Source organism: Anser cygnoides, chromosome 13 (genome assembly GCF_040182565.1).
Source record: "Anser cygnoides isolate HZ-2024a breed goose chromosome 13, Taihu_goose_T2T_genome, whole genome shotgun sequence".
Taxonomy (NCBI): Eukaryota; Metazoa; Chordata; class Aves; order Anseriformes; family Anatidae; genus Anser; species Anser cygnoides.
Window position 1 is genome coordinate 15,963,880 of NC_089885.1, and position 25,660 is coordinate 15,989,539.

General features: G+C 34.6%; 1 protein-coding gene across 8 annotated transcripts in view; it reads right to left on the bottom strand.

The window, feature by feature from the left end:
* DIAPH2 (diaphanous related formin 2) overlaps nucleotides 1-25,660 on the bottom strand; it is a 246,342-nt gene that overhangs the window by 37,706 nt on the left and 182,976 nt on the right. For 6 of the 8 annotated variants that reach the window (XR_010834760.1, XM_067005017.1, XM_067005016.1 and 3 more), the window contains one exon: nucleotides 19,319-23,859. The exons of the other annotated variants lie outside the window; for them this stretch is intronic. Coding sequence is in view for 5 of the 6 variants with exons in the window: in XM_067005017.1 (XP_066861118.1) it covers nucleotides 23,795-23,859 (65 nt within the window). In the remaining variant the exon portion in view is untranslated. Of the gene's footprint in view, nucleotides 1-19,318; nucleotides 23,860-25,660 lie in introns of those variants that run through there. 8 annotated transcript variants of the gene reach the window in all.

Sequence of the window (25,660 nt, forward strand, 5' to 3'; positions counted from 1 at the left end):
AGGCCCCAGCATTAGCAATCTGATACATAACTGCATGGTTAAGAAGGCTATATACTTAGCCCATTTCACTGCAGAAAAACTTGCCAACGGTCTTTGTTTCTTTCATTAGGTGGTTAAAATAGCAAAAGCAAAAATGCTAGTTTCTCTATCAGGAGTTTTTAAAGGTAGGATAGCTAAAAAGGGAGGTATTAAAAATCTGATATGATAATCAAGATAACCAGAATGAGACAATATGAAATAGCTTTAAACTTTAAAGGAAATTTCTCTTAACAGATACTTTTTCTAAAGTCTTCTTTTCAAATAATAAACAAATGCAGTAGAAAAATTATGAAAATTTTAAAAAGAACCTACAAGTCATAGCTCACATAATCACTGGAACAGATTCTATTACGCTGTTGCTAAACCTACAGTGCCTGATGGATAGTTGGTTTTGTGAGCCATGTAGCCCTACTATAAGCTGTATTATCCCTGCTAAACAGCACTAATCACAAAAAAAAGAGGTCTTCATACTCCATTGTGTGTGACTGCCATCATTTAAATTACAGTATCTTTGATTTGCTCTGTGCCAAGGTCAAAATTAGGACTAAGATTTGCACAGTATTGTAGATTCCAATTTTAACCTTTGTTCTAGTCCTGTGACATAATTCAGCATTTCTCATTATTTTGCAGAGACTGAATTTTATTCTTTTGCCTATTTTTTTATTATACCTTCTAATTTTACAAACTTCCTATTGAACGAAATCTGATGTTGCTCTGATTGTTCTTTCCTCAACCTCATAAACTGTGGTCCAACCAATGCATTAACTTCAGGAATTCTGCTCTGGTAACTGCTCAGTTTTGTTACAAAAACACTTGCACATGCAATTTTTCACACGAGCTCAATTGTGTGGAAGGAGATGGGTAAGTGTTACTTCCATGGAAGAAGCAGCGAATGACTGGAAGAAGCTGACTATGTGGATAATGATAATCTCTTCATCATCATTCCGGGAGAACACAGCTATCAATCCATGCCTAATCTTGACAATGTATTTCTAACAAACTCCTCATATAGCAGGAAATGATAGCTGCAAAAGCTGATTTATCCAAGCTGCTCTGCTAGTTTCTATTCCATGACAGGATAGCTAATATGCTGACAGACAACTTAGGCTGAGCTGTTCTTGATCTCATTATGTGCCAGCTGATGCAAGTTAACTACCAAAGATATAAATTATCACACAGACAAACTTCTACAAAAACTAGTAGAATTACTTTCAAGCCAAAACTTGAAAAGTAGCTTAGTTGACTAGTCACCCTATAGCTTGGCTTGAAATAAAATAAAGCAAGGCTGTTAGAACAGAGAAATGTTAGAGAACAGGATTTTATTGTTTTTTGTCTATGTTTAAGTATACAATTATTTGTGACTGATTAGACCCAGGGTAAATCTAGGTCAAAATGTTAAATATTGATATAGCCATTGGCCTGAAACGTTCTTAAAGTAGCATTTATTGTTGATTCTTGTGGGGGAAGAAAACAAAACAAAAAACCCACTGACTCCATTCCATTCTAGGCAAAGCAAACAAGAACTAGATTCTTGTGGGAAAGCAGCAACAGTAATACTATATAAACTGTCAAAGTCTGTGGGATGATTTCACAATAGCAGTGCTGTCTAACTTCATCCATAAAAAAGTCAGATTTATCTGAAAATTCTAACCTCACAGAGGCAAGAAAAGTAGTTATCTATTTTAATAATTTTGAGTTTACATATTTTTAACATGTTATGATTTTCAACAAAAAAAAGATTGTTTTTAGATTGAGCTTATTTGGCAGTATCTAATTAAAAACAGCAAGTAAAATTAAGAAACTAAAGTAGTGTTAATCCTGGAAAACTAACAATATATTTATCTTTTTATTTTTCCTTGTAAATTTCATTGATTTTGAAAGCCAATCATTTTTCCTGGCTTCATTTAGACACTTCATTAGTCAGTGGGTCACCACCTTTCACCCCACTGAGTAGTGGTTATTTTTCATGCCAACAAAGACAGAGAATTCAGATCTGATTTGAATTACAGGTAATAAAGGGTAATTATCTGCATCTTTTTTTCTGATGTGTATCACTGTCTCTGAATGGGTGGAACTAGATCTTTGTGACTTTGATGACAGCGGATTGCAGAATATAACTAGTCCTCTGCTATACTTATTGGGGCAAAGACTTAGAGGTCATGCATTCAAATTCGTGTAATTACTGTCAGTTTAATGATGAAGATGAAGGAAGATAGTGTATACTTAATTAAGCAGAGAAGCATATGAAGATTTTGCATTAAATATTTAATGGAACAATAGACACAACTGGAAAAGGGACAGTGGACAAAACATATCCCTTTACTTTGAATAGACAGGACAAACAGTACGTGCTTTTTTCTCCAACTTTTTTTTTCCCTGATATAATGGTAATTGTGCTATTAGGGAAGCCATGATCAACTTTAGGATATGTAGTGAAATTTCACTTTTCTTCCTATGTGAGTCAATGGTGAAAGGTGCCAGAGTAGATGCACTAGAGTCCAAAGTAATTCATCAGAGACAGTGTTGACACAATGGCAAAAGCTTTTTTTCCCCTGACTGTAACAAATACGAAAATAAATAAAAAACCACACCTGTCATAGTTCATGTGTTTAAAATGCACAGCTTCTAATTATATTTATCTTTACAACATCCCTATGACATGAATGCTCCCTTATATAGAGGGCAAACTAAGGAAGCATAGCCAAACATAGGAAGGACTCAGACAGCCTAGTCATCTAACAAAGAACAGAACCCCCCAAATCCTTCCTAATCTATATGGCACATGGTGATCACTGTAGTGTCTACAATGCATAAAGTTCTACATTTCCTCATACGTGAAAGGGTCCCACACTTCAGATTGCTTCTTACTTGGCTGAGAGGCTCAGCACAGGTGTCATGTCTAAGCCCATTCAGGCTGTTTGTCCCTTCTATGTAGTGCATTCCAGTAGGCTTTCTCTGGCCATACTTTACATGCATTATCATGCTCTGCAGGAAATACAGCAAGAATATCAGCTTGTTGGAGTAAAAGCTGCTTAGGGATAAAAAAAAAAAAAAAGAAAAACGACAAAAAAAAACCACCAAAAAACTCTGCGTAAACATATTCCATGAAATAGGGAACATGAGCCTGAGGGCAGAGTAGTACATAGGAATGCTAACAAAAAGCTAGTATAATGCTACCACCTATTCCTGGAGAGATTACTTCCACCACCGAAGAAAATGATAGGGCCACAAAATTATTATATGAAATGATATATGTATCTTTAGCTATGTATTAAGAGAAAGTAGCGATCCTTGCTCTGATATTGAAATATGTGATACAGTTATTCAGCTAAGATTCTGGTCTAAGCCATGCAACCTCAGCCCAGGGTTGGACTCCTAAACTACCAAGGAATTTAGGTATTAATATGCATCCTCCTCTTTGACAACTTTATTGATTAGTGTAGATGATGTCCCTTCTCTGTGCTATTGTAAACCCCATTGCAATAAGCCTCCTTCCCCTCAGTGCACATGATCGTAGGTGCTTACCTCAGAGTTGTGCCTCTTGCACCATCAGGTTACAACACATTAAGAATGTCTGTGGAGCCAGCCCTAAGGTCACAGACAAGGCTACACCACAGCAGCAAACTGAGTCCAGCTCTCTTGGATCTCAAGCTGTGTCCCACTCACTGGCCTATTTATCCATAAGAAAGCAACACAGACTGATAAAGAGCAATGAGTCCAAATCTAACTGGATCCTGAAGATTATCACATTTTCCAGTTTGTACATCTTAGTCCACTAAAATGGTGATGGGAATTCTCAACTATATTTCATCATATGAACTGGAAATGTAAAGTTCTGTCACTTTTTACAAGCTCATGAAATTTCAAGGGGATACAGTTCTAATTACCTCTCATATCCAATTTGGTAGATAAGTAATAATTTCCACTCTTCTATTAAATGTAGATGTAAGAAGCATGTCAAACAGCTCAAGAGTATAGTGCTCCCCAGATGCTACACCTGTTTCTCATATATCACTTTCTTCTGTTTCAACATTTGAGTTTACCAGAAGGTTATGAATAGCTAAGTTCTGCCACCAGGGAAGGTCATCTCTGAGTGATCCTTATTACTTATTACCACTATTTGCTTACATTTTATTAATGGCCCACAGACTCTAGTCAGGATCTCACTTGGCTAAATGTTGGAGAAACATATGGTGAACATCCCCTGCTGAACCCTATAAGAGAAACAGAAAACTGGCAGGAAAATCTTATATTAGAATGATTATGAAAACCGACGTATTAGTCCCATTCTCTTTACCTATCCTTGCTTCTAAATATGTACCACACACACACACACACACACAAAAAAAAATCTTGACTTCTGCTGGCATTTGAGATACAATGATGCAAAAGATTAAAAAAAATAAAAACCTAAAAATACTGTAAAAATAGAGAGTAGAATGATAAAAGAGAACTCTGAGGATCAGTTGATAATGTCAAGATGAGATGAGGTGCTTTGTGCTTTGGACCTCTTACATCTCTTTGGAAGGAGTTCCTACAACTGTTTTTGGTGAATTTACACAAAGATGTGTTGAAGCATTTATTTATATGGAAACAATGTCTCTCTTGTTCTAATATTAGAAACAGTTTCAGCCATAAATTTTCCCTGGATTTTGGACACAACAACTTTCCAACTGATTTAGTGCACTTTAGTCTGATGCCAAGATTCCAAATCATCTTCTACAGAAGAAACTTTCTTTGATAGTCTGTATCAGACCAAAAGTCCAGTGGCTTTGTAACCTTTACCATTTTGTTCAGGCTGATGACTGGGGACTGATACACAGTTCCATGGAAGAATTCTACTGTAGACTACAATATTATTAGTCAGTTGCTGCATCTGGTTAGAGATTCTGAAAGCGGTGAGACTGAAATCCCAGAGATAGCTGAGGGCAAACAACATACACTGTAGTTTTTCTAAACATCAAATTATTGTAAGATGAGCCTTAGCAAAATGCCTTACTGTGTCATTTCTATTTCTGAATGCAATTCTTCACCTTCTGCCACAATGAGTCTGTTTACCAGTGCAGCACTAGTGGGGTTAAATAACTCATCTGCAACACCTGTGTAAAGAACTGGAGGGGTTTAGGACTGAACTGTACAACTCTGATAACGAGACAGTAAGCCTGGCCCAGTGACCCAAAACAAAGGAAGCAATGGATGTAAAAGGGCAATGCTGGGAAAAAGAAGGAAAGTTCTGAATTAACCTGGGATGATTATGTGTTCTGACAGAATGAAGTAACTCCTACTCTCTGTACTAAAGCTACATGACAGCAAAATGGAACAACAATAACAATAAAAATGATGTAGACTTTGCACGCAGCAGATAATATAGTATCTTCTCTCATATATGAGTAAGAGTTGCTAGAAAAAATTCTGTCAACAAACATTAAAAATGCAAATAATTAGACATATATTTAATATACCATATTTAATACACATCCTTATGGACAAGATCATAAAGGTATAGCATAAAATCACAAAGGAGCATGCATACCTTCCATAAGATATTTAGTTATGATTATCCACAGAATATATTACTATTATTATACTTATTACAGCAACTCCTGGTGCAGCTTTGCACCACCCACATATCATACGTATTCAAAGCTATGGAATATATCTATAAATAAGTTTTATTATTGTTGTGGTTTTATTTTAAATTTCCTAGTGCTCCTGCTGACTCTTTCAATTCATACCTCTTAGAGTTAAAGGGACTAACTGAAGCCAAAACCCATGTATTAGTGGGTTCTACCAGACAGGGATCACTTCCTTCCTAGAAGGATGATTACTTTTCTACCTTGGATCACTCTCTTTCACTGCAGTCTCCTGGCACTGTTGAACAAATTTATGTTTCCTGTGTAGAAGTAACAATAATCTTATACTGTGCAAATAGCACTCAGCTGTGTGCTCCTCAACTCATGCCCTGGCCTCTGACCAACTTCACCTCTATGAAATGGAATGTAAACAAAAAACAATGCAAGCAACATAAACACAGGTCTAGAGATTGACTATATGTCCCTTACTCCTTTTATAGCAGATATTCATGTTGCCACTGCTATGCAGTAATAAGCCTTGCCTGAAAGCAAGACTCAAGTCATAACATGGCTTAATATCTGCACACTGGTAGCCTTCTCTATACAATTAAAGGTGAGTTGGCTTACTGGCTACCAGTTCTCACTTGGCTTTGAAGATTAAACTTCACTGGCAGGTCTGTGGAAACACCATGCACCTACAGTTCTTGCTATTATCCGGTGTTTGAGGACAGACAAAAAGAGCAGCAAAGCATTTGAAAGGTAATCTTCATACAGGAAGAAGGAAAGCCTGATGCAGTTATTGTTTTTAAATGTGTGCGAGGCCGTAGAAAAGAACATAAACAGCCATAGGAAACTAATATTTTGGGACACATGCTACCCTCTCAGATTTTCTATTTCCCATTTAAACTGTCAATTTTCTTTTCCTAGTTTTAAATGTAAGGGATTGTTAACCCAAGATAACTAGATTAGCAATGGTTGTACTTTTCATGGGAAGATAGAAAAAGCATTGCACCTTGTAAGATACTTTTCTTCTACTCAGGAATTTCTTAAAACTACTTCTGAAGTATCAGAACCCTTTCTAGGCTCTAATTTGAGCCAAGTCTCCTAAGGAACCAATCTGTGCTTCTTATTAGAGCTCTGTAGTTTAGGTTGTATAGTTGAGAAAAGGGAAGTAATGCTTAGCTGTATAACTGTAGTTTGTCAACACTTAAAGAATCACAGAATAATCTAGGTCCAAGATCACCTAGTCCAAATTATGGTCATGATTTTATCTCAGAAAAATCATGTCTGAAAATATCATGATATCAGTTGAAAACGTGGATAATAGTGCCAAGTTCTGAGAGATGTGCCAAGAGATTTGAATCTATCCCCTGAACATTTCCCTTTCATGATATTTCCATCAAGCAGAAGGGGCCTTTTCTGGAAATACTTATACAATCATTCCTAAATAAATATTTAAGATTTAGTAATTTTTTTTTATCACATCCCTTGGAGTTAAAATGTTTGCCATCATCTGCTGCAGAACATTTTGTGCTACCATGGAATTCCTGAAGATTACTGGCTCACCATAGTGGAAATCGAACCCAGGTTTGCACCTGAAAGGGGTCCCAAGAAAGTCATCACACAGATGAAAATTTGACTGTCATCTGAATATCAGTGTAGTTACAATGATGTGTCTATGTGGGAAGGAAAACTGCTTGTTTGTTTGAGGAGACTTGTTGGTTTAGCAACTGCCCTCTCCTGATATTTGTGCATACCACTAACATCAAATGCAATATCTGAGCCATATTTTTCAATATAAGTCCATGCTAGCAAGGTAAAATATTAAGTTAGGCATACAGAAATGTTTCTTATGTGAATCTAGTGGAGGATGTCTGACTGACAGGCAGGAAAAGTCTATATTAAAAAAACAACAGGCAGTGTTGATGGAGGCTTCCTCCTCTTCTCTTCTTCCCTCCCCACTGCCTTGCCAACATACCACATCATGCTTAATTTGCATGGCCTGGAGTGGCAGTGTATCCATAGAGTGAAGGAGAGTTACTGCAGTGCAGTGACAGATCCTGGGATCCCAAAGCCTTACAAGACCATTTCAGGAGCCAGCGAAGAACAAAATGAATAACATTAAAAATGTTATTTTTAATTGTATCAATTTTCTAGGTGAATGGTACAATGGCAAATGAATTATGTGATAAAAATGAATGGTCTTATGCAGCAAAGTTGAAAGAATAATATTACTGTCAAATAAACCAGGAAATTATGAATGTAGATGGCAGGCTTTGAATCTCTGTATTCTCTTAAGCTATCTTTAAATATTTTTGTAACAAATACAGTTGAAACTTCAAAAAATTAGAAAGCTGATTTTCTTCCATTTTACACATTCTTTCTGCCTTAGCTTTAAAGTCTGTTGTGATTACGAGGGTTTTCTGTATCTCGTACAAAATGGCTGGCTTGAAGCAAAAATATTGTACTATGTCAAATAAAACAAATTTAACACCAATCAGCTGCACTAATTGGAATGACAGTGACATTCTGCACTACACTTGAGTGGAAATACCTTATAGACAAAAAACCTGACATTTGACTGTGATTCTCTATCTAGACTTATTATCTTGTTTAGAAATGCAGCTCCTAAAATTGAAAGCATAGGATTCAAAATATAGTAGCAGTTACAGTAATTGTAAAACGTCTTAAACTTTCTACACTACAAATTCTGCCTACAGAATGATCTTCACAAAGTCTCTCCTATTTTAACGTTAGTGCAAAAAAAAAAAAAAGAAAAAACAACAAGCCATACTGACTTAAAAATAAATGTTTCCTTTGATATTAACCTTGCTACCCTGAAATACACTTAGAATATTTTTTCTTTTTTCTCCTTTCTATTCTTGTCCAGCCTCCCCCTCAAGCACTACTCCCCTCCAAAGATTATTTGCCAGTTAAGACATCTATACACTCCTCTGCTCAGGGAGAAGGAATTGAGACCAGGGATAAAACTGTTTTTTAGTTTTCAACACCAGCTAATCTTTTGGTAAGACAAATTGTCAGATCTGGAAAAATTTTCAATCGTAGAAATTTTTTCACTAAAAATCAATCAACACTAGCAAGGAGAACTGCATAAGTAAGAAATTATAAATCAGAGACAAATCATTGTTGATGATAATTATTAACTGGATTAAAGTCTGCTTTGAGATGAAGGACACTCCCTTTTGCAGGTAGTATACATCTCAGCAATTTATGGTGACACACAAATGTTAGGAAAACCATACTGGATAAAAAAATCATAATAATTTAAAAAATTAAGTCAGAATTCTGAGAATAAAACTGGAATTCTCACTCAACTCTGGACAGCAATCACAGACCACATTTTTGAAGAAATCCCTAGAACAGATACCTTAATCATGACACAAACTACTGACTTCAATGAACAGCTGCAATGTCTTTTGCTTTCAACAGAAATCCTGTGTGCTGAACTTTCCCCAACATAATTCCCCATGCATCTAAAACTGAGAAAAGTTGACATGACTGAAATGATGATACTTCAAATTCAGATCTCAGTCTTTCCGGGATTGTTTTTCCTAAACATTAAATAGAATACTTAAGAAAGAAATGCTAAAAACATACAAAACAACCAGTCAACAACAAAAAACAAACGAACAAACAAACAAAAACAGCAAACCCATAACCCATAGGTCTGAGGACACAAAAACCTTTTTCTGGAATAGACAATGATGAAGTTCAGAGTATTTCTCCCATGTTAGTTCACTGATGATTAAACTGGTTTAAATATGAGCTATAGTTAGAGCAGTGCAAAATAGACTTTTTCAGAAATTACACAGAACTTTTCCATTTCATAGAATTCTGCACTCTGTTAGTTATGGGCTTGCAGTGCTGATTAAGTAGATTTCTGCATCAAAAATGCAAATGTATACACATTTTTGATGCAAAACACTCTTTGCTTGAATGCTGTTACGTCTGCTGTGATACTGGCCTGTTTGTGCTCAACAAATTTTTCTGTTACTGAAACTTCACAGTAGATTATGGACTCAAAACAGACCCACTTGGGGATAAAGAAAACATCCTTAAAGTTATGCAAAATATTCATAACAAAATGCAAATACTGTTTACATTCTCAGACTCTCAGTAGAGCAACTCATATTCTAAACCATAATCAGCTAGAAGCTATATGGAAAACTTTTTATCAGTCTCTGAGCTGGATACTTATGTTGTTGTCTTGTATGACAAATGTTACAAAAAGGCCCAGCACAGCATTAGATAAAAAAATACCACTTTTAAAGTAAGATGATGTTTTTAGATACATTGAACACCAACACATTCAGAATGGCATTCACTTTCACCAACAAAATTTTCCAAGAAGGACATTCAGACAGACAGGGGACTTGTTTCTAGGAGCAGTGAATGCATACAGTTAAAGGATTGGGTTTTAATTCCACTATGTTAAAATGCACTGAAAATGAATTGCGCCAAAATAATTATTCACATCATACACTGCTGGGCAGTTGCAGATTGACATATTTACATTTTGCCAGAATAAGCAACGCCTTCTGAGAACTATATATCTCTACTTCTTTAACCCTCGTATCACCAATTATTACAATTCTTGTCATCTTTGCTCACTGACATATTGAACATATAACTTCTCATCCCTCCATGCACATATACCTTCCTGTCTTCCTTCCCACTGAGTAAAAAGTCCTCTACATTTAGGACCAAATGTTCTGTTTCCTAACATGCTGCATTAATAAACTAATGACACTTCTGTCACTCTCTTGTGATCAATTCTGCCTCCTCAAGAGATGTCCATAAAATGGTGCATATACCTCTATACTGTACCTAACTCAACCTCACTGATTCACAAAACAATTCTGGAGAGTAAGAATAAACAGCTATAGCACAAAAAGACTGGAAATTTGCAGAAAAAGAAACACAAAGCTATATGGATTGGATCTCCATCTTACTAAGATCCTTTGTTAGTTCTGTGTCTCAGGTAATACTCATTTAGGAGTCAGATTTTTTCAGCAAATATAGGTAAATGAAGTATGTTTTAGAATTTATACTCACATGCAGGCCTTTACTGCGGTGAAGTGTATCTGTCTGAGTAAAGATGTCTGTTTCCATAAAAATTACGAGGACTTGCTCTCACTGTTTCAATTTGCTGAATTGTTTCTTCAGAAATTTCTCCCACATGTTCTATTGGATATTCCTTTTTTTTTTTTTTCCAGTCTGAAAATGTGTAGAAAGGATGTTCACTGATAACTTCAGTGTTCTGCTCTGCAAAGGGCTACTATCAAATTGGCAACTGAAATTATTGAAACTAACAAAGAACACCAGACAAAACAGGTTGTGAAAGCAAAAGATTTCAAAATTTGCTCCACAGGTGAAAAACAAATGTGAAGTTAAACAGATACCTTTTGGTTTAAATTCACTATATGTATCCTTCCTGATCTTTTACATTTGCTCCTTTTAGGCTAGGACACCTCCACGAAAGAAATCTGATGAATGAAAGAAACGAAAGAAAATTATGACTACACTGGTACTTGATAGTACCAAAATGGCAGGCTATGTCTTTACTACACGTGAATACTTGATTAATGTAGGAAAATTAGCACACTTTGTAAGGGAGAAAAAAAAAAAAAAAAGACTTAATGATGACAGATGTGTTATATAATTTGTTTCCTTGATTATACAGTGTACTCCAGTAAAAATATAGTTTTGCTGACAGTTTTTTTTTTTTTTAATTAATTAATTTATTAAAGGCTTCCCCTGCTTAACTACATCAGGGCAGATATCTCTTAACTGTCTCGACCAATGCCATGACTTAGCTGAAACTGTCAAAGTAAACCCTCTCCTCAACTGTAACACCATTCATCCATCTGACTCAAACCAAAAACCTGTAACAGTGAAATGAATGAACAATACAAAAAAACGGCTAAGCGAATAATCCCAGTACTAAGCAATATTTAAGACTAATCCTGGCATAACTCTTCTACCAAGTATTTGAATAATATGCACAAATGAGGTTTTAGTTTGATTTTTGAGCAACCAGGTGTAGGGGAAGGTGTCCCTGCCCATGGCAGCGGGGTTGGAATTAGATGATCTTTAAGGACCTTTCTCACCTAAACCATTCTATGATTTTCTAATAGTTCAAGTTCATCAAGAGATAGTGTTCAACAGATGCATTTTTATTGCATACCTAGTTCTCTGTTTACTTCATATTTAATGTTACAAATTTTGCTTAAAAAGAAATCATGCTTGACCCTCATTTAATTTCATGTAGTTCATAAATAAGTAACTTCAAGTCTGAATCACTTGGACAAAAAATAAAAAGGAAATGGATAAGAGACCTTTTGTCTACTATGTCAGTTCTCTGCCAAATGCAGGAATCAAAACCACTCAAGATTTTACAGGGCAAAACAAATTATGAGCTCAAGACATACAGTAACTAAATGAATGGGAAAGTACGACATTTCTCTGATACAGTTCACTAAAACCCATAAAAATGAAGTTTATCCTCTTTAAATTGTTCCTTTGTGTAAAAGGGATTATATTTTATATGATTTAGTGCTTCTTTAAATGGTTGCTGCTGTAAAAGTAAGATTACAGAAATGAAATTATTTAGGAAGAAAATACAAGGACAGATGCAAAAAGACCCAAAAAACACCTAAAACAGTGTTTGCAGAATCATTTAGCATAGCTATGCTCTTGGCCACTTTTGCAACTTGTGTCTCCTCCTCTTTATGATTATTACATTGTAGAAAAATTCCAGTTTAAAAAAGTGCCATGTCACCTCACTTCAGCTGTAGAGAAGTCTGAAAATACCAAAGACTTTCAGTGGCAAAGCAGTTACTTCTGTTTCCACATTTTTTAAAAAATGACACCTTATATATATAATATAAAATAATAACAATGATCTTTTTAATTTTAGCTTTACAAATTAAAAAGTGACATTAGAGTTGGATGGGGCTTTGAGCAACCTGGTCTAGTGGGAAGTGTCCCTCCCCATGGCAGTGGGTAGGAACTAGATGACATTTAAGGTCCATTCCAACCCAGACTATTCTATGATTTTATGTCTGCTTGTTTATGGCATTTCTTAAGTGATTTCTTAAGAGACCACTCATAATTGGTATATGGTCCATTTCACATAGATGTAGGACTGAATTTTGTTAGTGAAGTGCTGTGGCAGAAATGCCTAAAGGTGTGCATCAAATTTCAGCAGGCAAGAAAATTATTATTTCTAAAATGCAGTTTAAATAGTTGGAACTCAGTTATGGCTGACAGGGAATCAACTCCTACCCTTAACTCTTCCCTCACACTGGCACTTTTCACATGCTGTAAAACAGTATTAACCTTATGGACAAACATGCTGGTGCTTTCAATCACAAGCTGAAGAATGAGAGCTGAGCAACACCTTGTGTTGGTTGATAAAACTAACCATATGCTGTGATTTTGCTCCTTTTCTTCCCGGATATAGCAAATTTCTCTCTCTACTAACAATTTCCATGTTTCATCTTTTGAGGCATTTATGTATTTTCATTTCTTTATAAAACACCAGCTTTCAGAAGGCACTTGATAACATTATTTTATATGTGCTTTGTTCTTCATTTCTTTCCTATGCTTTCTGACACTATCCATTATGTCAAATGTTGCTTTCCAGTGTAAATCAAAGTTCCTTGAGATATTTTTTGCCAGATTGAGAGCTGAGACTGACAGCTGATTATCACTATTCTACTTCCTTTTTTTTTTTTTTGGCAGTTGTTCACTATTAAAAAGTTAGATGTCTGTCTCTTACTCACTTCAATTGAAGATAGTTCTTTTCTACAAATGTTTACTATATCCAGTTGGGTAGGAATGCTACAAAGTTATTATTCAATTTTGTTGTTGTGAATGATTGCAGATTATTCGTTTTTGTTAGGTGACTATACTGTACAAACATATAGAGATGACTCAAAACACATTTCCATTATGTTTAGTTAAATTCACAATAACTGGATACTTGGAAACATTTTCTTCCCAACAGAATCCATACCCAGTTTTGTAATAATGAATTTCTAAACTAGTTTTTAAACTGATACAGCAATTAAGCTTACCTTTATACTTCAGAATGTAAGGATTCAAACCTAGGGAACCAGCTACTTTTAGCAATGAATGAGATGAAAAAATTTTATGTGATAAAACAAAGCATTCTATCACCTTACAAGAGATATTGCTAAAGAAAGCATTGTGTTTGAATAAACTCATACAAATTGATCTTACCCATTTTTTAAAACAATTTAATCGTGCTCCAAGAATCAAAAGTTATTTAAAGCTAAATATTTAGGTGGGCACCTGCAGATGGTCTTGGGGAAAGCTTTTATATGAAGAAACAATTTTTCCTTTCATTAACTTAGCTTTCATTAAAATTACAGATATGGATAATCATAACATGTCTTATAGATGGGGTATATATTTCTGAAGTCCACAGAAAAGCTGCCATTTATTTCAATCAATTTCAGAGTATCGGCTTAAAGTAAGCACAGCCAGGCTCAATATGCATAACCTACACAGTAGCATCCAGATGATTGACTATAGTACACAAACATTATGATAATATGTTAGGTAACTGCTCTCATAATAATAAGCTAAAGAACATTTAGGATGTCTGGCTTGGCTTATTAACCAGATCTAAAGATCCAAATATGAACCATATATGAAATCACTATAAATTATACAGAAGCTACAATTTGTACCTTACCACTATCTAGCAAAAAATGATGCAGTTTTTGTGTCTATTAGCTCTTGAGGTAGGGTTTTGTTACCCTTAACACCAGCTCTGTGTTTTAGCTTCTGGTACCAGTAGATCAAAAGAAGCTATAAATTACCCTCATTACCTTAATCACAATCAGGTTGTTGAGTAAGCTCCTTTCCATCATAACATAATCACATTCCAGCATCTGCATCAGGCTTTCAGACTTCCTATGGTTTATGAGGAATAGGGATCTGAGTCAATCAATACAGAAAGCATTAACGTCATGCAACATACTGTACATGTGATAGACACGCTTGCATATCATTATAGCTGCAATAGTTCAATGATAAACTTACATATCTAAAGTGAATAAATACAAATAGTTGTTTCAAATAACACATGCAGGTCATAATGACAAAATATGTTTTGCATTTCACCTGCATACATATCTCATTTCACAGTTTCAGGTGTTTTGTTGTTTTTTTTTTTTTTTTTTTTTTTTCCCTTTGCTTTTCTTTCAACTGCAATTCAGTGTTGAGACTTCTACAGGTGTTGGTGCTGAGGGAATATAAATAGGTGTGCAGACTAACTACAGAAATCTGCTAATGTATTACCCAAGAGAGAGAAAACAAACTGAATTTAGATGACTTTATCCAGTCAGTACAAGGAAAAATTTCTTTGCCAACCTTTCAAAAATCAAGTTGATAACAGCATAATTTTATGCAAGTTTTGTTAGCTTATCTTTAGTTTAGAGGTATGAAAATTAAAGTCTGAGTTAAATTACTTGCTCTAGGTTAGTAGTTGGGCTAAGAACAGAATCAAAGGACCATCACCACCAGTTTTATGCTGCATCTGTAAACAGGTCTTTCTTATTGCACAAAATTCCTCCACATTGTACATACAAATGTAACCAAATATCCCAGCTTTCATTACTTTGATATTGTTCTTCACCTTTATGGTGCAAAGAAAGCTGAAAGATGTGAGCAAACTGTTGCAATAATGCGTGAGCCTGCAGTGTAAAACTGTAACTTTGAGGAAGCAACAGCTCCTTGCTTTTCAGGCAGGGTCCAGGGTACTAGAGACGTTGCCTGTCCCCTGCCCTGTCTTCCTGCCCAGCTAGGAACTGGCCTACAGCTGCATCCTGCTTCCTAAAACTCCTTTCCAAGACCTGCCAATCAAAATGCAGCATTCTGCACTATTCCAAAGGCAGAAAACAGGACTGCCCAGAAGCACAGGCTCATGAGCACATAGATCTGCCTGCTCAAACTGTTCCTGCAGAAGCCCGGTGCTTGAGCCAATCTGCTGCATGTGTCTGCAATTTGGGTTTTCACTTGGGAAGGCTAGTTTAGAAGATGAAAACCCAAGAACAGAAAAGACAATGCTGTATTGATGTGGATTTTCTTTCCACATCCTTCTAATTTAGTAGTTGCATTTTTTTCCGAGTGTTTCTCAGCTTCAGTAATTCTTTTTCTCCCGAATTTGATGATGAGATGTTTTATATCAATAATTTCTCTTTCAAAAAAAAAAGAAAATCAAAGGAGAGCTCAATGCATTTCAAATAATCTCTGATTACATTTTGGAAAAAAAAAAAAAAAGGCATTATCACCACTGTATAATTTGTCTAACCCTCTTCCCCTCCCTCCAGTTTACCATTATTGATTTTATACTTTTCATAGAGAGAATAGTATTTATTTAGACTTAATGATGCCACAATCACTGACTCCTATTACAACACAACAACTACTACTAAGCTTTATCTAAGCTTTATTCCCAACTGGGAACAATATCCTGTGATAAGCTAAAACTACCAATCAGAGCAAAAGTCACAATGTCAATCATTTTCAGTTTATTCCTGTGCTGCAAAAATCTTTGCAATAAAAACTATTCATTCAACAGACTGCTTGGAACAGTATAAGTTCCTCTCTCCCCCCCCCTAAATAACACATTTGGGGACTTTTGCAGTTAGGCAATCTGCAAGGTGAATCTTAATTTCTGAGCGCTAAGAATTTGAGCACAACTCTGGACATTGAAAAGTCACAAAGAAAAAATATTCAGGTGAAATAAAAGAATGCTCCTCCTTAGTTTTTTGTTTCTTACGATCTCTGAAATAAAAATGATTAATTAATGTTTGCAAGTGCATCTCCTACTAAAAATAATAATAAAAAAAAAGCGATGACTCTTTCAAGACCGATCACATAAACACAAAATAAACTTAATAAAATAGTGTTAATCTATTTTAGTTTCTATTCAGAATTCACTAAAGGTTGCTCAAATTATTGTTCACGGGAATTAAAACTATATTTTATTGAGAGAGATTTTAACAAGTTCCATGTAAACAAAATACATGTTCCATGTATTACATTTACATAGTCATTGCCTAAAATGAAATCACATTTCTATTGGATTACCAGAGTTTAGAAATATTTTTGAAAGCACCATTTTTGTTTGGCCATTTGATGTTAACAGCTTTCAAGATTTCAATACCTGCATTAAACTGTAACAAATCAATTTCAAAATCTATTGATTACATACAGCGCAAACACACGTAGGCAAATTTGTCTGTTTTTCTATTTGGTTTTAGTACTACTCAATACAAGTAGTATAAAAGCCTTTATACAGGTTTATCACTACTTTTTGCCTTTGTAATTTCATTTCTCTTCATGCCAATGAACTCAGTCAAAGTCATTTTTGAGATTTATTCTGGTGGTGGTTTTTTTTTTTTTGTTTTTGATCCACAAATACTGCTGTTCTCTAAGTTGACCGATCCTATACCACTTAATTACTTAACTGAAATAGGTAATAAGCATGGAATCAAGTCATGGTGCATTTAAAATGTTATTTCTTTCAATTTACAACTTTATTTACAGTTTATAAATACTTACACTTTTTGTTAGCATTAATTTTACTCTCTTCAAGATAAACCATCTCTGTTTTTACTTCTCCAGCAGACAAAAAAATTTGAAGGATGTGATCTGCTAACATAGTAACAGCCTGACTTGTACCTCCAGTCTGATAGTTACTCATTAAGTCATCTTTGTACTCTCAAAAACTGTTTAAAAACCAGACATTTCCAAATATAACAAGAGAAGCATCTAGAGGTCAGAGGTCAAGGTATGCGGGTTTTGTGTAGTGTCAGCAGACTCATGGACTTGGAAAGCACACAAGCACTCACAGTGCTTTTCAATCATCTGTGTTTCACAGATAATTTTCCCTTTAAGGCACAGATCTATTATTTCAATGGAAGAAAGTTGGTCATATTGCCCTTATGAAAACCTTGCCTGAAGACCTGGCTCTTCTGCCTCCCTGTGAATGCATCTACAAAAGTATTCTGCAGGCTGTCGTGAGCTTGCTCTGCATGTGGCCTGAGCAGGCAGGATGAGAGCCAGCTGAAATCAAAAAGCTGTATAATTTTGTTAGCATGGTGCACAAGATATCCTTTGCCTCTCAGATGGGTTCCTTAGGTTGGCTGCATTATTATACTAACACAAACAAACAGCTTGCAATACCTCGTGAATTTAACTGGACTAAATTTAGATTTTTGCTCACAGCATTGCTCACATTGTGCAGGCAAAAAAGAAAAAAAAATCCTGTACGGGATTTTTTCTTCTTAATCTGTTTCACATCTATTGAAAGAGCCATTAATTATAGCCATTAAGTACTCATCAAATACTTCCATGCAATTCAATTGAATGTTTTTATAATTTTACCACAGCCCAGTAATACTGATTCTTAGGGAGAAAAAAAAAAAGAATAAGCTAATTTTGAGATGTTGTCTAGAGGAAATAAAGGAGGGAAGGAATATAGCTCAAAGTTACAGAAAGGATCCAAATGTAAGGAAGCAATGTAAGTGTCAGAGAGCCAGAATTTGCTATCGATCTCAGGTGCACACAGAGAACTTCTTAAGCATTTGAGGAAGCAACAGAAATAATTACCATTGAGAAAGGTATTAAGGTACCAGCTAGTTATTTGAGAAGAAATTCTGCCTGCTAACCTCCCAAACACAAAATATGTAAGAGGATAATGGCAATTCTAACCTCCCATACATGTAAGTAAGAAACCTTAACCTAAAAATAAGGAACGGGAATATGGTGCATATATATGTAAGACATCATTACTGCATTTGCCTAATCACGACAATCACAGCATTTACATTTATAGCTCACACTTAGAAGTTTTCATTTATTTCATGTTATTCCCGTAAGAAAATAAATCTTTCTATAAAATTCCAACTATAATTCAGTTCATTATAATAAAATGGTGCATTAAACGATCCTTTGGTGTATCTTTACCACTTACAGAAAGTTACTTGACGAGTGTTATACCAAATTGGCTGATCATATTCATTACAATCTCATTCACTTAGAATCTTAAGCTTTTATTCCAGGAAACCAATGTGCTGTCTATACTTTTGGGCAGTTCAACTTGTTATTGTGACATCATTTAATTGTTTAAGGTGCAACAGACTGTTTTCGAAGTCTGCCGAATTTCTATTCTGCAAAGACCATTTTCTGATGGAGTGAAGTAAACACAGAAAACAACAACAATAGCTGTCTAACTGAATGACTATGTCTCTGCCTTAAAAAGCTGATACAGGAACCCAGTCACTTAAAATAAATATGGACCCATGCAATTTCTTTAGTGATTCCCTTTTATTGTTATTGTTGTAAAAATAAAACGGTATCACCATAATTTGTTTTTTAATCTGTACATAGGTTTTTGGTCATTTTGTTTTTGAAGTTTTCCTCTATTAGAAAAAGTATAATTTTCCTCAAAATCAAGTCAAATATACTTGACACTGTAGAGAAGAAATCCAAATATCCAAAAACCTTAGAGAGCCAAAAGTGTCAGTGAGTAATTTCCAGTAATTTCTGCATTATAATACTTAATGAAAACAGATTTTAAGGTGATGATACTCTATTAGTAATAATCATTATAAAAAAGTAAAACATTGGCGCACCTAGCAAAATTATGTTATGTATATCTTTATTACAGTTTTCAGAATACATGGATAAACAATGGCCAGGCTGTAATTTCATCAAATTCCTATTTTAAACATTACATACAAACACAGAGCTGATTAAAAACAGAAATGCATGAGTTTTGTCACTTTTTTTTTTCTTTTTCCTTTTTTTTTTTTTTTTGGCATTAGGAGTCACATGACTTCTAAAAGGGAAATCAAATGATGCATGATACTGACTAATCTGTAATCAATTATTGTTCACTTTCTGTGGCATATGTACCACCTCAAACAGCGCTAAAAGAAGCACTACAAGAACAAATCTTTCTCCTTCAACATTTTTCTAATGACATCAGTAGGTGCTGAGTGACAGTTTGCAGGACTGCAGAATTCACAGGCTTACACAACTCCCTTTCTTGCGCACAAAAGCAATACATGATCTGAAATAGAGACACCTGAAGCTGAGGGATTTGGCTTCATCTGCTTTGATTTTTATTTTTTTATTTTTTTTTATATTTACATTTTGTGTGCATGCGTGTGCATGTGCATGGATACTGTAGAAGAAGTGATGTAAAGATTTCTTACAATACTTATATCAAAATGAGTAACTTGCAAATACATTATGGCACATAAGAGGTGGGCTACCTTACATTGCTTCATCTCTTAGCATTTATGACACCTGAATTCTCACCAATTTGAAGGCAAAACATTGAAGAATAATCCAGCCAAGCCTTTGTTTAATGGATAAGAAGCAATACACTTTATGTAAGTAAGTTTGCTCCCACTCCCACCTATCACCAGTTCTGAATATTTACTAGCTATACAATTTTCAACATAGGAAGTACTAAATTCACCCATCAAAGCATGATTTGCCTGAGGGATGCAGAAGCTGAACATTGCAAAGTTTTATTAATGAAAGCTATACAAGGATTTCCAGAGCCAAACCTAAAACTCAGCCAAATTCTCAAGAGCTTTGCAAACAATTGTGGGATGATTTTGAAGTAGGTCACTAATGAATTGTGTTTTGGATAGAAACCATGAAAACATTATGGTTTTTACAGCATTTCTCTGAGGTAGTACATATACCACACACAAAAGATGCAAAAATATACATATATTCATTACTATTTGTATATTACAGAAGGGAACTATGGGAATGTTCGCATTTGTCTCAATTTTCAAAAAAGAATCAATAATTTCAGGTAACATTTTTCATATTGACCATGGTTGTTTAAAACCAAAACGAATTATGTAATAATAACTCTGGGAATACTTCCTGAAGTTGTTTGTCAATGCCCTCTGAGGTACTAATTTTGTTTTGGCTTTAGCATCAGTTCAGAATATGATTAACACAAAACAAACACCCCTATGTGCTGGGAAAAGATATTTGCTCAATCACAAACAAATATACATGACAAATTGTGTTGCACTTTTTTTCCTCAGCAAACTGCATAAAACTGGAGCAAAAGATGTCTAGTGTCATTTCTGATCTATACAGCCAGCAGTTTTAAGCAACAGAGATGTATATTTGTATATGATTTAAACATTTCATTCCCAAGTCAATTGCAAACTTAACTCAATTCATTGCAAAGGTAAGATTATTTTCCTCTTAAATAAACTAAGAAATGTAAACAGTGTAACATCATAAAAAACTCTTCAGTACTTGTAACTGGTAAAATGTGAATGCAAACAGATGTGCTAGTATATTGTTAATATAATGTCTCAGAGGACATATAGTAAAACATAATTAGCAAGAAATTTATGTATGAAGCCTCCAGTAATTTTCTTTCTGGGATTACTCTGAATACAAATATAATTTAACTGATATATTTCATTTTTTAAAATTAGAAAATAAGGCAAGTGCATTTCTGAAAAAAGGTGCTACTCTTCTACACTTTTAGATAAACGTGACAACTCTGAAAATTAGATCAATAATAAAAACATTAAAAATAGCTGCAATTTAATATAGACTGAAAAACTATCAAAAGACAAAGTGACCAGCATCGATTTCAGAAAATATTTTAGACTTCATAAATACGAGCACCCTATATTTACATAAATCATCTTCTAGTTTTCCTTTGAAAGACACTTTTGTTCTAACAGATATGTCCATTAAATAATATAAATGTTTCAAATATGAAAAAAATAGTAGTAAAATAGAAGTATCAGATGATGATGATATTTTGGATTTGCTTTTTGCTAAGATTTGGTTCTTGAGAATCTGTAGTCAGCTTTTACAGACCTTTTAAAAAAATTAAAACCATGGAAATTATAAACTTCTGCACTAATTACTGCTACAGTATGAAGATTCTACTTTGAGCTTTTGAGTTTTCACATATAAAGATTATATCAATACTTGTAAATCCCAAAATGATGATTTTAAAATTTGAATTTTAATACACTGTTGATTTCAGTACAAATTTATGCACCTAATCCTTTTAAACTGGCTTTGCATATTAAGCACAGAACTGAAAAATCAATAGTTCAACTTTAGAAAGTTATGGTTGAGTACAAGGGTTGATGTTGACCTTAAACAAAACAGAATAAAATTCTTTGTATCTTTTACTGAAAAACTGAGAGAATCCTGTTGCATGCTTTTTTTTTTCTTTTTTTTTTTTTTCCTCCTGAAGTACCATACAAGTCTTTTACTTTATTACTAAAAATCACAAAAAGCCCCAAACAGTTTGTTTAGGTAGAGTATTAGTTGACAGTGCACATTTCACCAGGCTTCAGTCGCTTTTGTATGTTTAGCGATATAGCAATGGGCAAAAACTATTTCCTTTGAAGACTAAAAAAAGAAATTCAATACTAGTCTGATAAGGAGCTGTATCTTTTCTTTCAATAATCGGATATTTATGAATATAGTTTGAAATTATAAGAGTTTATCCCAATCTAGCTGGATAGTCTTTAAAGTAGCTTACCAGAGAAGCAAAAAGAATGTATTGTACAAAATGCTTGGCTCAAGCAGTAGTGCAAAGTTATACCACCCCAGTATCGAATGCTCCTCTAGAGCTAGCAGTTTGTGCACAGAAAATAATGTGACACCTTGCCTTCCAAATATTCTTTATATAACATTAAAAAAGACGTTCTCCATAAATCCAGGCAATATGTGTATTTGTAATAATTCATCAGTGAAAAGCAGTAATAATCTGAGAATAAGTGCCATCTACTACACTGTATCCCATTTTCAAAAATATCATAGCTGAACAACATACAAGTAGTTTGACTGAACTCCCACTCAAAATCCTCCATCCCATCCAAATTAGCAATGAGCCTTCAGTAAGGATGGTGAAGACTGAGCTGAACACCAAAATAGACTGTACATTCAACTAGTATCTGGGGAGAAAAGGTAACTGTAGTTTCCCCTTGAGTGGCAGAACAATACACAGTGTCAGCTACTGAACTGACTGCTCACCTGAGGTACTGCAGTGCAGGGGCCTGTATACAAAGTAGAATGGGAGTAGTTTCCCGAAAAATCAGTCTGCTGCAATTATTGTTCACTGCTATATAGTGCTCCATGTGGAAAATTTGTTCTTAGCTGCTAAACCATCAGCACTAAAATCCACCAGTAGAGATCCTGCTACATGTTTTACCTGAGAAACAGAGGAAAAACTCAGAGGCAGTCCTGAATAGCTTCGTAATGTAGCCTATCTCTGAAAACCTACACAAAGGTATTTTTAGCATAATTAAAATAGGACAATCATATTTTCCCCCAAATATCTGTATAAAGAATATATAAGTGCATAATTAGAAAATTCCTCTGTAGATACAGTTAAAAACATATTCTGCCCTTGATATCATTAATTTTGGTAAAATCCTATGCTTTTTTTTTTATTATTATTTTTTTAGCAGTGATAAGTAATTACACATCATTAAATCACCAAAAGTGTAGATATGTGGTATTACCCTACTTGCAGCCAAAATTGCTGGATCCACCAAGCTTTACATTGAGATAAGATTTCCAGCAACCTGACCAGGTTTTTATGCATTGCTTTTTTATGGTTACAAAAATGATTCTGATATTGTACATCAGCTCATCTCTGAATTTATTAACATGCAATTTTATTGTTTTTTTCTTTCATGTCCAAATGAACTGCAAATGGAATCCACAGCTGTATTCTTTCAACAAAATTGTATTTTCTTACCCATAAAAAACATATCCTAGAAATCCCCAACTCCCTTCATGTAAGTTGCCAGCTTGAAAAAACAAAAAACAACTAAACAGAAAAAAGAGAAAGAACATAAGAAAGTGAGACCTTACTGTTTAACACTGTTTACAGATCTTGGTAGTTGGGGTAATAAGACACAGTATGTGGATTATTTAGCAATAGCTTTTAAAATACATAATATTTGTATATCTATTTCATTTAATCAATACCAGTATTATTTTATGATCACTGCCAATTTGTATGATAAACTCGTTTCAAAGTATATCCATTTAATTGTTAATAAAACAATTCACTAAATTCTTTGGCATCAGAAGAATCATACAGCTGCGATTGTTCCACTGTGGCGAGAACGAGACCTTTCCAAAGTTACTTGTCTGTTATCTGTAATATAAAGAGAAAAAAAAACAAATCACCATAAGATTTGAAACATGGATAATGCGATGTCAAAAGGTTTCCAAACAGCCCTGAAAACCATTTCAAATGATATGTAAATAAGTAACTAGGAGACTGGATCAGAGAAGTTTCACACCGCAGCTGCCAGACTGAGTTCAAGAGTTCTGCAATCAGCAATAAATTACTTTCTTGATTAGAGAAGCTGGGTGATAAAAGCATTGAGAGAATCCTGAAACACTGTCCCCTTGGAAATAGCACACAATAACTAAAAGTCTGGGTAAAAATCTTATTTTATAAACAATTACGTACAGAAGCTCTGCAAAAATACGTTTCAGTACTCATCAGATTGTACTTACCAAAGAGGTGATGGAAAGCCTACTCTAAGATGCTACAAGTACAAAAGTGCTATGACTATTCACTATAATTTGGTACAGATTTAAAAATAGAACAGTTAAATCAACCACTTCCTAAGCACTTCCTGATTGTACAATGTGAACAACTTTTAGTAGGAAATATTACACAGTAATTATTGCAATGAATAAAAAATTTCTTTCACATGAAAAGAAAACAATCATGAACTACCAACCACATCTAAATGCATTTTAAATAAAGTTTTAAAGTAATGAATACACACATACAAAGGCAGAAAATCAACCCCCACTTAATTTTCTGGATATTTTAAGCTTTATTTTTTTAAGATGTAGTCCTGCCGCACCAGTTTATTTTTTCTGTCACTGTTTACTTTTGACCTAGCCTCTTCCATTCTCTTATGTCCAACTTGCTGTTCTTTGTATCAGCAGAAGACTTTCATTGCTACAGCATCAGGGCATCCCACTATACAGCTGGAACTCATAAGTACTACCAGAATATTTAAAAACAACAGTAACTGCTGAAGCAGAAAGTCTGACACACTGCAGTCAAGCAGGTTTTCTCAGCTTTTTTCCAAATCAAGTGATTTAGTTGTATTTGCTTCCACAATGCCACAGGCTATAAAGGCATGTGCTATAAAGGTGTTACTGCTTTGGGAAAGCACTACATTTGGGCCAAAGCACAGGAGTGAAAATTCATAAGCATGAGACTCTACCCCATCTGCTGGACAGAAATGTATTCTTTGAAAAAGATATTGACTGCATCACCATGTTCTAAGCTAACAAAGCCAGAAATGGTCTAAGCACATTAAATAAAATTCCAGAGTAGACAAAGATCTGTGATCTGTTTCTGGATAAGAACCGAGTATGCCTGTGAAGACCGCATGGGCTCTGCAAAATCAACCTTTTCTTTCCCTGTTCAACACAAGTGTTTCCAATACTACAGGGAATTATGGCTCCTTTACCAAGATTATTGGTTCTTTTTATAGTTCTGCCTTGCCTTCTTTTCCTAACGAATCTATCCATGCATAAAGTATTCAAATTACCCTAAATCAATCTGTTTTGCATGGGAGTAAGTCTCTACACTGGCTGCAGTGTCACTAGGCACTGGAAATTAAAACATAGAAATGCTGTCTAAAACCTAAGAAGGAGTTATCAACACAAATGTGCTGCTGTTCATCTATAACAGCTAAGAGTCCAGTGATACTTGCTCTCAGTGACTAATTTAACTGTTCTGGGAATAAATATCTACAACATAAAAAATATTTGTGGAGGTGCTATTTACATGAACGCATCATTCACCATGTAATATGACTCTTGTAATGTAAGAAAACAAACACAATAATAAGTGTATAAATATATACCATACAGTAAACAAAAAAATAAATTATATTTAGACGTTATAATGTTTTTTTTTCAGT